The following is a 14,183-nucleotide window of genomic DNA, read 5'->3' as shown; positions in this document are numbered from 1 at the left end:
GAGCCCAGGGGCTACTTACTGTTATTTCCCAGTCACATTTTCACACAGTCACTTTTCAGTGATAAGAGATTTAGGGAGGACCTAAAGATTTAACTTTAACTTTCTCTACACACCTTCTTTACTTTTTTCTTTTTCTGGACTATATAACTGGCTGCTCAGTCTCCTCTCTAACAAACCCTGGTACATGCCTTCCAGTAACAAATTGTACTGATGGTCAATCCTTAGTGATTTTAAACTGGACTATCCAGTCTAATAACTACCTAAGATTTTATTTTGTTTCTTATCTAATTAGTCTGCTCATTGGCAGAGGAAAAGTATTTGAAATTCATATCAGTTTACTCTATTTTTTAATTTTTAAAAATTAAAAGAGTGTTTGCAAAATGAGAATTTGAAATGATCAGTGGATTTAATTATCTTTGCTACCCTTCTCTTTATATCTCCTCACTCCTTTTTTGCCCAGGAATAAAACACACTGTTTTCTCATATTTCTCTCACCTTTAGGAGTAAGGTGTCTGAATTAGAAATTGAACCACGGTGGCTTATGTGAGCTTATATTCTACCTCACTGAAACTTTTCTCTATAGCCGTTAATTTCCTGAAAGAAGAACAGTGAGGTTTTTGTTAGTCTTTGGTTCTGAGGATGTCATATCCCTACTTAATGATACTAAAGCCAAATTAATTTTTCAGTGAAGATAAATATTGGATATCCACTAAGCAATGAACTCTGCTTTTCTTTTTTTGCTCTTCTGAAATTAGTGCTTAGAGGGCTTTTAACATGATTAATGAGATCTTGTGAACACAAAGTTAGTTAAACAAAATGACCAAGGGCTGAGTTTAGCTCTATGTATTTTAACATCCAACTCCGTAGAAACAAGGGACTTCTCTGGTGGCACAGCGTTTGGGACTCCATGCTCCCAGTGCGGGGGGCCTGGGTTCGATCCCTGGTCTGGGAACTGGATCCCACATGCATGCCGCAACTAAGGAGCCTGTGAGCCGCAAATAAGGAGCTGGCCTGCTGCAACTAAGACCCAGTGCAACCAATCAGGGAAGCACAAAAGAGAAAACCATTCTACAATTTAATACATACAGTGTCGTTAGTGGTTTTTTACAGTTTGCTTTTGAGGATAATCTACTGAATTTTTCTGCCAGTGACATTTCAGAGTGAAGTTGTCTTCAGGAGTAGACTTCCACAGAGAATCAAGAGTATAACAGTCCAATATATTTTACAGGTGATACCTGACAGTTTATGAGTAGCTGCAGATCACTTTTTTCTCCATTTTTTCCCCAAAGTCTTGGATGATGAACAGGAATCATGACTTTCACCACCACTATAGTGCTCATATAAAGTTTTAGCAGCTTTCAAAATGGAGTTAGGAGAATTCAGGCCAACAAGTTGGCCCAGAACGTATTTCTTTAGTGGTTCCCTTAGCCATCTGGTTACCTGGATGAGTTTGAACATATGGATGTGCCAGAAGCTCAGGAGTGGATACCCTCTGTTTAGGGTCCCTTAGTAAACAACACTTTAACACATCTTGAAGAAGGTATAAATGGAAAATAGGGAAAGGTGTTTAGCAACGTCACTGGCAAGCCTGTGCAGAGTGCACCAAATGCAAGTCACATCACACTAATTTGTTTGTGTTGGCCTTCTAGAGGAAGGAAAACCATTAGAAAACTTCCAGGTTTTTTTTTTAAAAAAAAGAAACAAATGAATGTTATACAGCAGTGGGTTGCTAATAATGCCTTTAAACAAAGGTAAAATTTTGGAATATTATGAATTTATTGTTATCTTTGAATTTAGCATTTAATGTCAAAACTACAGTAATGATGTGAAATATCTTATTTATCACAGTACTAAAAGCTGATTTTTAGCATCTTTTCCAAAGTGGAAATCTGAGATTAGTTCATTGGAGATGGTTGGAAGGTCGAAGTGATTTCAGGGACTGGTTTTGTTACTGAGTCCAACAGCACCTCTTAGCCAGTGTTATCCATAAGATTTCAGTCCAAGGAGTAGTAGAGAGTTGGGTTCAATATAGTATGAAATGGAAAACAGTATAACATGGTTTTGTGGGAGGCAGGGTTGGCCTTATGCTTCTATGTCTGACCTCAGGCTGTGTGGGTTCAAGTCCCAGCTCCACCACTTACTATCTGTGTGACTACAGCGTTATGTTTTTAAATATAAATTTATTTATTTTATTATTTTATTTCATTTACTTTGGGCTGAGTTGGGTCTTTGTTGCTGCTCGGGAGCTTTCTCTGGTTGTGTCGAGTGGGGGCTACTCTTCATTGTGGTGCACGGGCTTCTCATTGCCTTGGCTTCTCTTGTTGTGGAGCATGGGCTGTAGGCACGCAGGCTCAGTAGTTGTGGCACACGGGCTCAGTAGTCGTGGCTCACAGGCTTAGTTGCTCCGCAGCATGTGGGATCTTCCTGGACCAGGGCACGAACCCGTGTTCCCTGCACTGGCAGGTGGATTCTTAACCACTGCGCCACCAGGGAAGTCCCTACAACATGTTATTTAACTTCTCAGCCGTTCATTTATCTCATTGATAGCATGAGAATTATAATATCTATCTTCTGGGGTTATTATGAGGATTACACATATGAAGAAGGTCTCAGAATAGTGTCTGGCACATCTTAGGCGCAGTGAAGTGTTAGTTATTGTTAGTTTTTATAGCTATCCAAGGCATTCAGTGTATGTTCTTTATACCACAGAGAGAAGCATTACATTGCTGCTAAACCTTTTAACTCAATAGGTGCCAAAATAAAGTCGAAAATGATATGAAACCCGAGAATTGAAATTTGCATTTATTACTGGAGTCCAGATCATAGTGCCACCCTCAGATTGTTTCGTAGGTTGGGAATTTCTGACTGTGCTTCTAACAGCAGAGGATGGGGAATGGAAAATATCTGTGGGTTCTTGAATGATCCATATATCACTATTTGGAACAAACAAAATGAGAGAATGACTTTTGCTAAGTGATTTCAGAGGAACAAGCAGGTCAAAGAGGCATAGATGAAAAAAGTCATCAACATTGCAAGATTTGAAGTATTTATGTGTGTATGGGATAGGAAGGTATGTGACATGACTTTTTGTTTTAAAAATGACACTCTTGAAGCAGTGTGATGAGTAGATTGGAAGATAGACTGGGAACAGGTAAACCGTTAGGTGGCCTATTGTGATAGGTAACCAATGGTGGAGCCACTAAGGAAGTGGCAGCAGGGATGGAGGGGAGGGAATGGAACAAAAAATATTTAGAAAGAATCAACAGAACCTAGATATGGAAGATACAGTTGGCCCTCTGTATGCGCGGGTTCCACATCCAAGGATTCAACCAACTACGGAAGGGAAATATTAAAAAAAAAAAAAAACTCCAAAAGGTTCCAAAAAGCAAAACTTGAATATGCCTCATACTGGTAACTATTTACGTAACATTTACATTGTAGGTATTATAAGAAATCTAGAGATGATTTAAAGTATACAGGAGGATATCCTATAGGTTATATGCAAACACTATGCCATTTTATTTAAGGAACTTGAGCATCTGTGTATTTTGGTATCTGCAAGGGTCCTGGGACCAATCCCCTGTGGATACTGAGGGACGATTGTGCTTGCATTTGTTTTTTATTTCATGTAACAAATCACCCCTAAACTTAGCAGCTTAAACCTGGAAACATTTATGAATTCACACAATTTCTGAGGGTTGGGAACGAGGAGCAGCTTAACTGGGTGGTTGTGGCACAGAGTTTGTCGGAAGGTTGCAGTCAAGCTATTGGCTAGAGCTTTACTCATCTCAAGGTTCAATTGGAGCTGGAGAACCTGCTTCTAGATTCACTTACCTGTAGTTGTGGGCAGGCCTCTGTTCCTTGCTGGCTCTTGGCCAGAGGCTTCAGTTTCTCACAACATTATGGCAGCTTTCTTCGCCCAGAAAGGGAGATCTGAGAGAGAGATCCACGAGAGAGAGAGAGATGGCACACAAGTGAGCCAGAGCTCAAAATAGAAGCCACAGTCTTTTAAAGCAATCTCAGAAGTAGCCTACCATCCCCTTCTGTATGCTATTAGTCAAAAAGGACAACCCTAGGACAATGTAGGATGGGACTACACAGGGAATGAATTCCAGGAGGAGAGGATCATTGTTGGCCATGTTGAAGGTTGCCTACCACAATAATAAAAGAAACAGAATTGACACCCAGGAATCAAAGCCTGTGGGACATCATGTAGAGAGGCCCACCAAGCGTTTATGTATATTGATCTGGAGTTCAAAAGGTTTGGATAGGAGATAGAGGTTTAGAGGGTATCAACACATAGATAGTAGTTGAAACCATGGGAAGAATAAGATTGTCCAGGCAGAGCATATATAGAGTGCTAAGAACAGAAACTGGGCATGATTGGCATTTGGTGTGCTTACAGAGGAAGTTGCATAGGAGTCTGAGATGGACTGATCGGAGACAAGAGAGCAGAGCTGTGCTCGGAGGAACTCCAAAGTCCTCAAATGTGAGGGGTGGTGATGCTCAGAGAAGATTTGCTTCAGGAGTCTTATCCTTAGAGGAGAATGCAAAGCTCAGAGGAAAATGGGCAGCTGGCAAATGTCACCAGCCCCAAAGGGTCTCCCAGCCACCGCTGAAGTCCTCTTTGAAGCGTGGAAAGCCCTGGAACCTCAGCAGTTGGGTACTATGTAGGTTCCATCCCCAACCACCTTGTTGCTCGGGACACAGACTCTAGGGCAGCTCAGAAGCAGCACAACTCACCATCGACTTCCCAAGCTGCAGGGCAGGAGGCTGGAGCTGGAAGACCAGCATCCACCCCACCCCTGGCTCAAGGGAAGGGAAGACTAAACCCAGGGCAGCTGAAGGACCTGCCCAGACCAAGGCCAGTGGTGAGCTGGTAAATGGTTAACAACTGGCTCTGGCAGAGGATGCGGGGGAAAGGGCCCAGACTTGTAGCATTTGCCTATTTCTATGGTTAGATACTCCCACCATGGGATGAGGATCAAGATGGCAGAGTAAGAGGATGTGGAGCTTACCTCCCCCTATAAATACATCTACGTGTGGAAAAAGTCTCACAGAAAACTAACCGGAAACTGGCAGAAGAACTGTGCAACTAAGGCTGCAAGAAAGATTCCCATGTAATCAGGTAGTGTTACCGAGTCCAAGCTCGCTCTTCGGGAGACGAGGTGCTGAGGCAAGGAATACGTAAAGTCAGCAGACCAAGAAGGTGGCCGACTAGTGTCTCAAAAAACCATCTTATCGGGGTCTGGATGCCAGTTTCTTTTATAGAACAGAGAGGGGGAGGAGTTGAGGAAGTAAAGTAAAAAGGCCACAAGTTTTGCAAATATCCCCTGGAATGGCCAGCCTCGGGGAGGGGATGTGTTAATTTCTTCTTTCTAGCAGCCATTCACTGGTGGACAGGGTCGGGATGTTTCCCTGAACAAAGGCACTTTGTTTTAACATTCAGGCAGAGGGGCAGGGTTCCCTGAGGCAGGCCATTGTATAGACAGTATCCTTTTAGTGAACAATTAGCAACAAAAAGCAAACGTTAAAGTAAAGAAGCAGGGCTTCCCGGGTGGCTCAGCCTGCTCATGCAGGGGACACGGTTTGTGCCTCAGTCCGGGAGGATCCCACATGCTGAGGAGCGGCTGGGCCCGTGAGCCATGGCCGCTGAGCCTGCGCGTCCGGAGCCTGTGCTCCGCAACGGGAGAAGCCACAACAGTGAGAGGCCCACGTACTGCAAAAAATAAAATAATAATAATAATAAATAAAGAAGCAGATCCAACATGGAGTCAGGGTTGGGTCTTCCCTGTTACAGTAGGATGGGAAGAAAGGCATCGGGTGGAGACCTGTGACTTTGGGAGGGGACTAAGGAAAAGGGATATCGCACAGGTTGACACTAGCCCTGAGGAGTGATCAGGTTGAGCCACACTGGGCATTCGAGTCCTGGGGTCCTACGCAGGATAAGCCCCTTTGGCTGCTTGGAGGACCACTGGGACAGATAAAAAGGCTGGAGGAGCCTAGACTCCACTTGTGAGGAGTGCGCAGGTGCTGGTTTGCCATCAGACACGGTGGAGAGAGGTCTGCCCTAGCGGCTGCCTCCTTGCTATGCTCCCCAGTCTGAGCTAAGAGAACACCCTGGCCCCACTTATTCCACACCACAGCTTGGCAATGGACCTAGGGCAGCCAGGACCTGGGAAAAGACTTGATCTAGGGATGCCTGGGTAACCCAGGGGCCTGGGGTGTGGTCCAGGAGGGGCAGCAATGGCCATTGTTGGCACTCACTCAAACAGCACCACAGAAGCAGTCCAGACTTCTCATGGCAGCCCAGCCACTTAAACCACTATGACCCTCAGTCCCAGCCTGGTGAATGCGCTGGCCCCAACCACTCCATACCGTAACTTTGCATTAGATGTGGGGTGGCCACAACTGGGGAAAAGACATGACTTTGGGCTGCTTCTGAGCAGAGCTGTAGATGCCTACAAAGGCAGCACATTGAACATCTGTAAGCACACGAGCCCCATTTACTTCACCACTCCCCTCCTTTGAGGCAAAGGCTTCAGTGCGGGGAGGAGTAAAAACATACACTTAAAGAGAACAAAGCCAGCCTGAGTCCGACCCTCAGGGCTCTGGCTCCAGCAGCTGGGAGCAGAGCCCACCCCTGACAGTGTGGTGACAGCCACTGAACAGAGAGGAAGTCCCACCTCACACCGTGCACAGGCTCTAGCTCCTCCAGCACCAGTCACACTCCCTATCAAGGTGATAGTGGCCAGCACACCCTGAGAAAAGATGTGGCTGGTGTCCGCATGAAATCCAGTCCTCACACCAGAGACACTGGGCAAACAGCCTACATAGGGATGCTCCCACATGAAAACACCTATTCAAGACTACAACAGTTACCTGTTTTCACCTAAATTCATAAAGACAGAGAAAGTTAAGTAAAATAAAAAGATGGAGGAACTACTCTCTGTAAGGCCAAGTGGCCCGAGGCAGGGGAACACAATCAGATTCACAGGTTGCATCAGACCGAATTCTCCGGACCACCCAGTTCCAGAAACTGCCCTGGAGACATTCCGGACCACCCAGTTCCAGAAACTGACCTAGGGACTTTGAACCCGGCCCAGCCTTCCCGCCTTTCGAGGGGCGGGACCAACGGTCCCCCAGGATACCCGAAAAGACCACCAAATAAGGAATACCCTGCGCCCTCCCAGATTCACCACAGCTCTTTCCCTTCTTCCCCTATAAAATCTTGCCCAACCCTCTCCCGGGTGCGACTTCTCTGGCCCCTTTCTCTCGGACCAGTGAACCTCGCCCTGGAGCGCTCCCTAATAAAGCTCACTTGAAGCTTTCCTCTGTTTCGCGGTGCCGTTTGTTAAGATCCGACCTTACACTCTCAATTGAAAGAGCAACAGAAAACCCCAGAAAAAATAATGAAACATATAATCAGTCTACCAGACAATGAATTCAAAAAGTTGGTAATAAAAATGCTGTGTTCATTATCTGCTACAAAACACTTGCAATTCACTTATGCTAGTTGGGTTTCACTTATCATAAAAAAAAAAAAAACCTGCTGCTTTAAGCACCCTGGAAGGGGACAAAGAAACAAAAGATTAACGTGTTTCCCCGAATGATTTTGTTCCTATTTGAAGAGAGCAAACACATGGAGAAAATAAAAGAGTGAGTAATGCTCGAGAATGCTGTGTTATTCTGATCATGGGAGCAACAGAGTTTTAAACGGATTAATCACAGTAAGCTAGAAGAGTTGGGAAAAAACGTAGTGAAAGGTGAAATATGAGGATGATAGGTGTGATGGGGCCTGATAATTGATTAGCCTGGATTCTGTGGAACAACCCCAGGTGAAATATTTTGTATTGTTGCCTCCGTGGGAAGCACTAGAGTTCAAAAACTTAAGTGACTACTACAATCGTTAAGAATCCAGTTTATTCCAAAGACTCTGAAGACAAGAGGCTATCCAATGTGAGCAAAAACAACCTTGCAGTTTTTGTCTATTCATTAAACTAGTTTTTACTGAGCACTGGATGTACCAAGCACTGCAGCGAGCTAGCCAGGCAGGGTTCCTGCCTTCACTGACCTTATGTCTTTCAGGAGACGTTCACGTTAGAGTATCTGACTTACTCCACCACCACCTACTGAACACCTATTGTGTGCCACATACACATGATAAGCTCCCTTCACATGCCATCCTGTTCAATTGCCTCAACAACCCTATAAAGTTAGCACCTGAGATTTCCAGTTCTGTCTTCGAAGGGCACCTCATCTATCACAGGTCCCTATGACAGAAGCTGCAAAACATTTTGCTGCATTAAAATGCTACAGGTCCCCAACTCGCAAAAAACTTTCAAAAGTAGGTATTGCACTACAGGAAGAAGCCGACGAGACTCTACCAGCAGCTTGATAGCTGCAGCCCCGCCCCTCCCTCTAGGCGCCCTTTGTCCCAGGCTCGCTTTCTGCGCATGCTTAGCGCACTGACCCCGCCCTCCTTGGCGCCGCGACCGGAGCCATTTCGCCGCCGCCGCTGCTGCCTCTGACTCCGAGAGTGTGGGTTTGCGTTCGCTGTGTGTCCGTCGCTAAGGCCGAAGCCACGGACGGTCCTAAGAGGCCTGTGCTCTCGGGTACCAGGAAGCGGACGCCGGTAAGGGAAAGACGTCCTTGTCACTCGTTGGGCCCCGCGGCTCTGCCGCCTGGCTTTGTTGCCAGGCGCGGGCGGCGGGGGCGGGGAGGGGGAGGGGAGCCGCCCCGCCGGGTTCCCGGATTGCGCGTTGCGTGCTGCTGGCCGCGCCGCGCTTGCGCTGTTCGGGGCCGCGAGGTGGCCCCCGGTTCTCCGCGCAGCAGGTCACGGTCCCGGCTCCGGAGCAATCAGACCCCACTTCCTCCTCCGCGTTGCTCGCGGCGGTGGCGCTGTCGCCGTCGCCACAGAGTGAAAGGGGGTGAATCGTCTGAGGGTGAGCCCGTCGAGGCGCCACCCACGCCTAGGGCCCATGCCACAAATACTGGGTGCTGTCCTGCGGGTGCTGTGGACAGAGTAAACAGGTTAGGCACAGTCCTTGCCCTTCCCTCCCAGAGGTTGCGGTCGTGGCGCGGGGGTGGCAGTAGGGAAACAAATGTCTGCAGGTTTCGGTGAAAAGATCATGAGGAATTAGTGTAAAGGGAGGGAGCTACTTTAGATAGGGTGGCGAGGGCAGGCTTTTCGGAAGAGGCAGACCTCTGAGCCGATATCTCGGCCATCGGGCGGAGAATGCGTCAGCTATGAAGACGCGGAGGAAAAGCAGAACTGCAGAGGCAGAAGGGATTAGTTAGTGTTTACTGGCAGGGATTGGAAAGAAACTGAAAGAAGGCCATGTGATTGGGGTGTGGTGAGAATTTAAGAGAAGAATGGATTTAGGGGTAGCCAGAGTGGAAATGGGAATTATTTAGGACGTTCTTGCCGTACTCCAGGTGGGCAGTAGTGGTAGCAGGGAGAAGGGAGAGAAGCGAATGGAATGGAGACATGTTTTGGAGGCAGAAGTGCGCAGTAAATCAGTAGTAGATCAGGACTACCTGGCTTGGAATTCTGGGTCCCCCAGTTAGGAGCTCTGTCTCCCGGGGCAGGTTATTCTTTGGCTCAGTTTACTCACCTGTAAAAAGGGAATAATAGTGATGTTTATCTATACAGTGTTGTAAGGGTTAAGTAAAAAAGTTCACATAGATGCTCCTTTAAGGATACCGACTGGCATATAATGAGGGCTCTACAAGGGGTAGCTATGGAGGATCTTGAGGGACTGGGAAATTCCCACATGGTGATGTGAGTAACTTGGTGGATGGAGGTGCCATTTAGGGAGATGGGAACACTGGGATTGGCGGGAAGAGGAACAGGTTTGAGATCCCAAGTTAGCATTCAGATGGGTCCGTTAGTGCTGCAGTTGGATGAGCTTCATTTTGGAGCTTAAAGAGAAAAGACTGAACTTTCAATATATATTTGGGCATCATTAGCATATAGTTGATATTTAATATTATGGAGTTAGAAGAGACTACCGAGGGAGGAAGGAATTTGATAGTGTAGTCCTTCATATTTCATGCTACTCATTCATGCTGAGGGCTTGTTTTTTAATTATTCATGGTTGGAATTTGTAGATAGACATCATCAGCGTTCCACAGCTTTTCATTAATAGAATGTCCCCAGGGTTAACCTATGACTACAGAATAAATTTTTTATACTAGGGTGAGGTTGGATGACACAAGGCTTAGGTGCTAACAAAATGCACTACACATTAACAGAAGACAGAGACAATGCTCTAGCAGTGGGGTTTCTTCTCACATCACAGCAAACTAAATTCGTAGCGTATTTTCTCTGGTTCTTAATTTACTCTCAGATACCTTGCTTGTAACTCAGACTCAGGCTCCATATCTTTTGCTATCTTATAATCTGGAGTAGAGGGAGAATGCCAACAAGTATGGTATGTTGCACTTCAAAAAGACATAATATTCTCAAATTTTAATGAATAACAAGGCCTACAGGAGAGATTTGGCACAGGATATTTAAGTTAAGTGATTACTGTTTCCAGTTTAAGTGCTGTATTTGGACTTACTAACATATTGCCTACAACTTTGAGGGCAGTCTGTTACGAGACATAATCCAAATGAGGATAAACTATTGGCTTTATATATAAAATGATTGATGACCATTTCTTAATATAGTAGTTTGGGTTTGAATTTAGACCTCCACAGTGGATAACTTAGAAAAGTTACTAAAACTTTCTATGCCCTAGATTCTTCCTCTGTAAAAAGATGATATAGTAGGATCTACTGTGTATAATGTTATCTACCATTGTTGTAAGGATTAAATTAGTTAAAACACATAAAGTGCCTTTTGTAAAAAGTAGGACGTTCCATAAAATGTCTTTCAAGAAAAGATAAAAACCACTTGTAGTTACCTGAAGATAACACTTGGGGGGATATGTCTTTTCCAGTCTTGATTTACCTATGCATACTTTTTGTGTAGTTCAGATCATACTTTAGTATCCTGCTTTTTCTTATAACATGTCGTAGTCTTTCCAGTTATGTCATTAAAATTTCCTCATAGGCAGTGTTAATAGCAGCATGATAGAATATCCTGTACTTAACCTAGATTTTCAGTAAATTCCAGGTTGGTAATTTCCAGTGTTTGTTCTTATAAATAATGCTGTTTTTAACTAACTTGTTTCTTAGGTCTGAAGAAGACACTTGAATCATGGGTGATGTTAAAAATTTTCTGTATGCCTGGTGTGGCAAAAGGAAGATGACCCCAACCTATGAAATTAGAGCAGTGGGGAACAAAAACAGGCAGAAATTCATGTGTGAGGTACTAAAAAAATACAGTTTACATTTATGTGACTTTTGAGGCTTATTTTATTATTAAAAGAACAATGTTTTCTGTTTGAAAATGTTAATGTGTTGTACGTTGGGGAATCTTCTTTACTGTGACTTGCTTGTTATGTCTACTTCATTATGAATCATTTTCAAGTGAGCATAACTGTTTTTGGGGTTTTTTGGGCTGCACCACGCAGTTTGTGGGATCTTAGGTCCCCGAGCAGGGATTAAACCTGGGTCCCCTGGCAGTGATAGTGCAGAGTCCTAACCACTGGACCTCCAGAGAATTCCCTGAGCATTACTTTTAAAACAATCTGATAGGTAAATTATTCTTTTTTTTTTTTTTTTTTGGTAAATTATTCTAATTAGAACGTGAAGCTTCCACAGCTTCCACAGTACCAGTAGTGCAGATTAGAAAAGTTGGACCAACGGTTTGTAGTTTTACTAGTTCCAGTAGAAAGTATATCAATTCTTTTTTTAAAAAATTGTATTTTATTTTATTTTTTTATACAGCAGGTTCTTATTAGTTATCCATTTTATACACATCAGTGTATACACGTCAATCCCAATCTCCCAATTCATCCCACCGCCACCACGCCCTTCCCCACTTTCCCCCCTTGGTGTCCATACGTTTGTTCTCTTCATCTGTGTCTCTGTTTCTGCCTGGCAAACCAGTTCATCTGTACCATTTTTCTAGGTTCTGCATATATGTGTTAATATGCGATATTTGTTTTTCTCTTTCTGACTTACTTCACTCTGTATCACAGTCTCTAGATCCATCCACGTCTCTACAAATGACCCAATTTCATTCCTTTTTATGGCTGAGTAATATTCCATTGTATATTTGTACCACATCTTCTTTATCCATTCGTCTGTCAGTGGGCATTTAGGTTGCTTCCATGGAAAGTAGATCAATTGTTGATTGCTTCAAGTCAGAGTACTTTAAAATAAATACAAGTAGAGAGCTTGTTCTTGGGTCTTATAAAGTCACATTTTAATGTGGAACATTCTGTTACATGAGACGAGATTGGGCGCATTCAGGGTGGTAATGGCCATAGACTGGAACATTCTGTTACGTGAGAAGAGAATATCTGAGCCACATAAGTTAACATTCTTGTTTTTGGATTAGTTTATTACTAGACAACACGAATTAAGCTTTTTTAAATAAGACAACTGGTGAATTCTCTTGTGTGTTATTTTCAGTGTGTTTATAGAGTATATTTCCAATAGCTAACTGTAGTCTCTTAATGGACTAGTGAATTATGATTTTTTTAAATACCAGAATTACGCAGGTCAGTCTCTCAAGGTATTTTTTTCTTGACTGTTAAAGGTTCGAGTGGAAGGATATAATTACACTGGCATGGGTAATTCCACCAATAAAAAGGATGCACAGAGCAATGCTGCCAGAGACTTTGTTAACTATTTGGTTCGAATAAATGAAGTAAAGAGTGAAGAAGTCCCAGCTATTGGGGTAAGTATGGCCAAGCACTCAGACATATGTTATAAGGTTATGCTAATCCAGTATGTATGGAGGCCCAGGGTGATAATTTTTCAATGTTGTTTCCAAATAGTATTTTAATGTGTTCCAGAGTGAACCTTGGCATTTTGTTTTCTCGGAGAACTAGGATGATTTCCTGAAGATTTGGATTTTATTCTCATTATGTACCTGACTTGTGGGCTTGGGAGATCCCTTTAATCTGTATGTCTTAAGGTTTTATATATTTCATTCATTCAAAACTGATTTTTCAGAGCCTGTTGTATTCTGTGTACTTACAAAGATAACATTTTAAACAGAATATAAAAATCAGTAACTTTTTAAAAATATTTATTAATTGGCTGTGCGGGTCTTAGTTGCAGCACGTGGGATCTTTAGTTGCAACATGCAGGATCCTTAGTTGGGCATGCAGGATCTAGTTCCCTGACCAGGGATCGAACCCGGGCCCCCTGCATTGGGATCTTGGAGTCTTAACCATTGGACCACCAGGGAAGTCCCAAAATCAGTAACACTTTAAGGTACATTTCCTCCCATTGACATTCCCTTAGATGGTAGAGACAAAATAGTATTTGGTGCAGTGGAATATCATTCTTGTGTTTTTGATACCATGATCATTTTAATTATATTGGGAGTGTGCAGCAAAAACCCCTTTCCAGTACTGTTTTTAAGAAATAAAGTTTGTCATTTAATTAAAAAATGAAAACTTGCATTTTCACAAAAATTCAGGTGGTGTTGATATTATAAAAAGATTCACATTATGATTTAAGTAGATGCCTTAGGTAGTACCCAGTTTTTATAAAACCTTTAGGAATAATCTATCAATTTTAACATTTTTCACTGAGTTTTTGTATTCTGACTTGCTTATAAAGGTAAAAATACATGGTTTTTTTCCTTCCATTGCTTTTACCCAGAAATTGAGTCTTATTTTCTAGTCTACTGTACCACTAGATAATTACAGGATTTTTAATTAGATGGGTTGAGCCGTCTATAAAATGAAGGGGTTGGACAAGATGACATTGAAGACTCTTTCTGGCTATGAGAAGAATGTTGCAAATATCTTTCAAATGTTTGAAGCTGTTGGCCTTTGCTCCATCTGTTATGACCTATTCTGTTTCTTGTAGCTTCTTCCTCCCTCTTGTAGTGTAGGTCTGCCTGTGGCAAATTCTCTTTAATTCTTTTATGGAAAACTATTTTTATTTTACCTTCTTTCTTGAATATTTTCACTGGATATACAATTCTGAGGTGCCAGTTCTCTTTTCTTTCAGCACTTTAAAGATAACGTTCTGTTGTCTGATGAGAAGTCAGCAGTAATCAAATCATTTCCCCCTATATGTAATGTTTTCTTTGGTTGCTTTCATTT

General features: G+C 43.2%; 2 protein-coding genes and 1 long non-coding RNA gene across 3 annotated transcripts in view; 2 read left to right on the top strand and 1 right to left on the bottom strand.

The window, feature by feature from the left end:
- NPL (N-acetylneuraminate pyruvate lyase) overlaps positions 1-11,319 on the top strand; it is a 48,101-nt gene extending 36,782 nt beyond the window's left edge. Inside the window, exon 11 of the mRNA XM_073803638.1 lies at positions 11,188-11,319. Coding sequence (XP_073659739.1) covers positions 11,188-11,193 — 6 coding nt within the window. The 3' untranslated portion in view covers positions 11,194-11,319. The remainder of the gene's footprint in view (positions 1-11,187) is intronic.
- Positions 1,863-8,581, bottom strand: LOC141278481 (uncharacterized). Its single transcript, XR_012331240.1, has 3 exons — positions 8,474-8,581; positions 3,835-3,933; positions 1,863-2,933 (listed from the first exon to the last, which is right to left on the bottom strand). It is a non-coding gene; the product is annotated as an uncharacterized lncRNA (long non-coding RNA).
- DHX9 (DExH-box helicase 9) overlaps positions 11,188-14,183 on the top strand; it is a 51,875-nt gene continuing 48,879 nt past the window's right edge. Inside the window, exons 1-2 of the mRNA XM_019952576.3 lie at positions 11,188-11,320; positions 12,659-12,799. Of these exons, the coding sequence (XP_019808135.1) occupies positions 11,210-11,320; positions 12,659-12,799 (252 nt within the window). The 5' untranslated portion in view covers positions 11,188-11,209. The remainder of the gene's footprint in view (positions 11,321-12,658; positions 12,800-14,183) is intronic.

The sequence above is a fragment of the Tursiops truncatus genome, chromosome 1, assembly GCF_011762595.2.
Source record: "Tursiops truncatus isolate mTurTru1 chromosome 1, mTurTru1.mat.Y, whole genome shotgun sequence".
Lineage (NCBI taxonomy): Eukaryota > Metazoa > Chordata > Mammalia > Artiodactyla > Delphinidae > Tursiops > Tursiops truncatus.
This window is presented reverse-complemented; position numbering and strand designations above follow the sequence as displayed.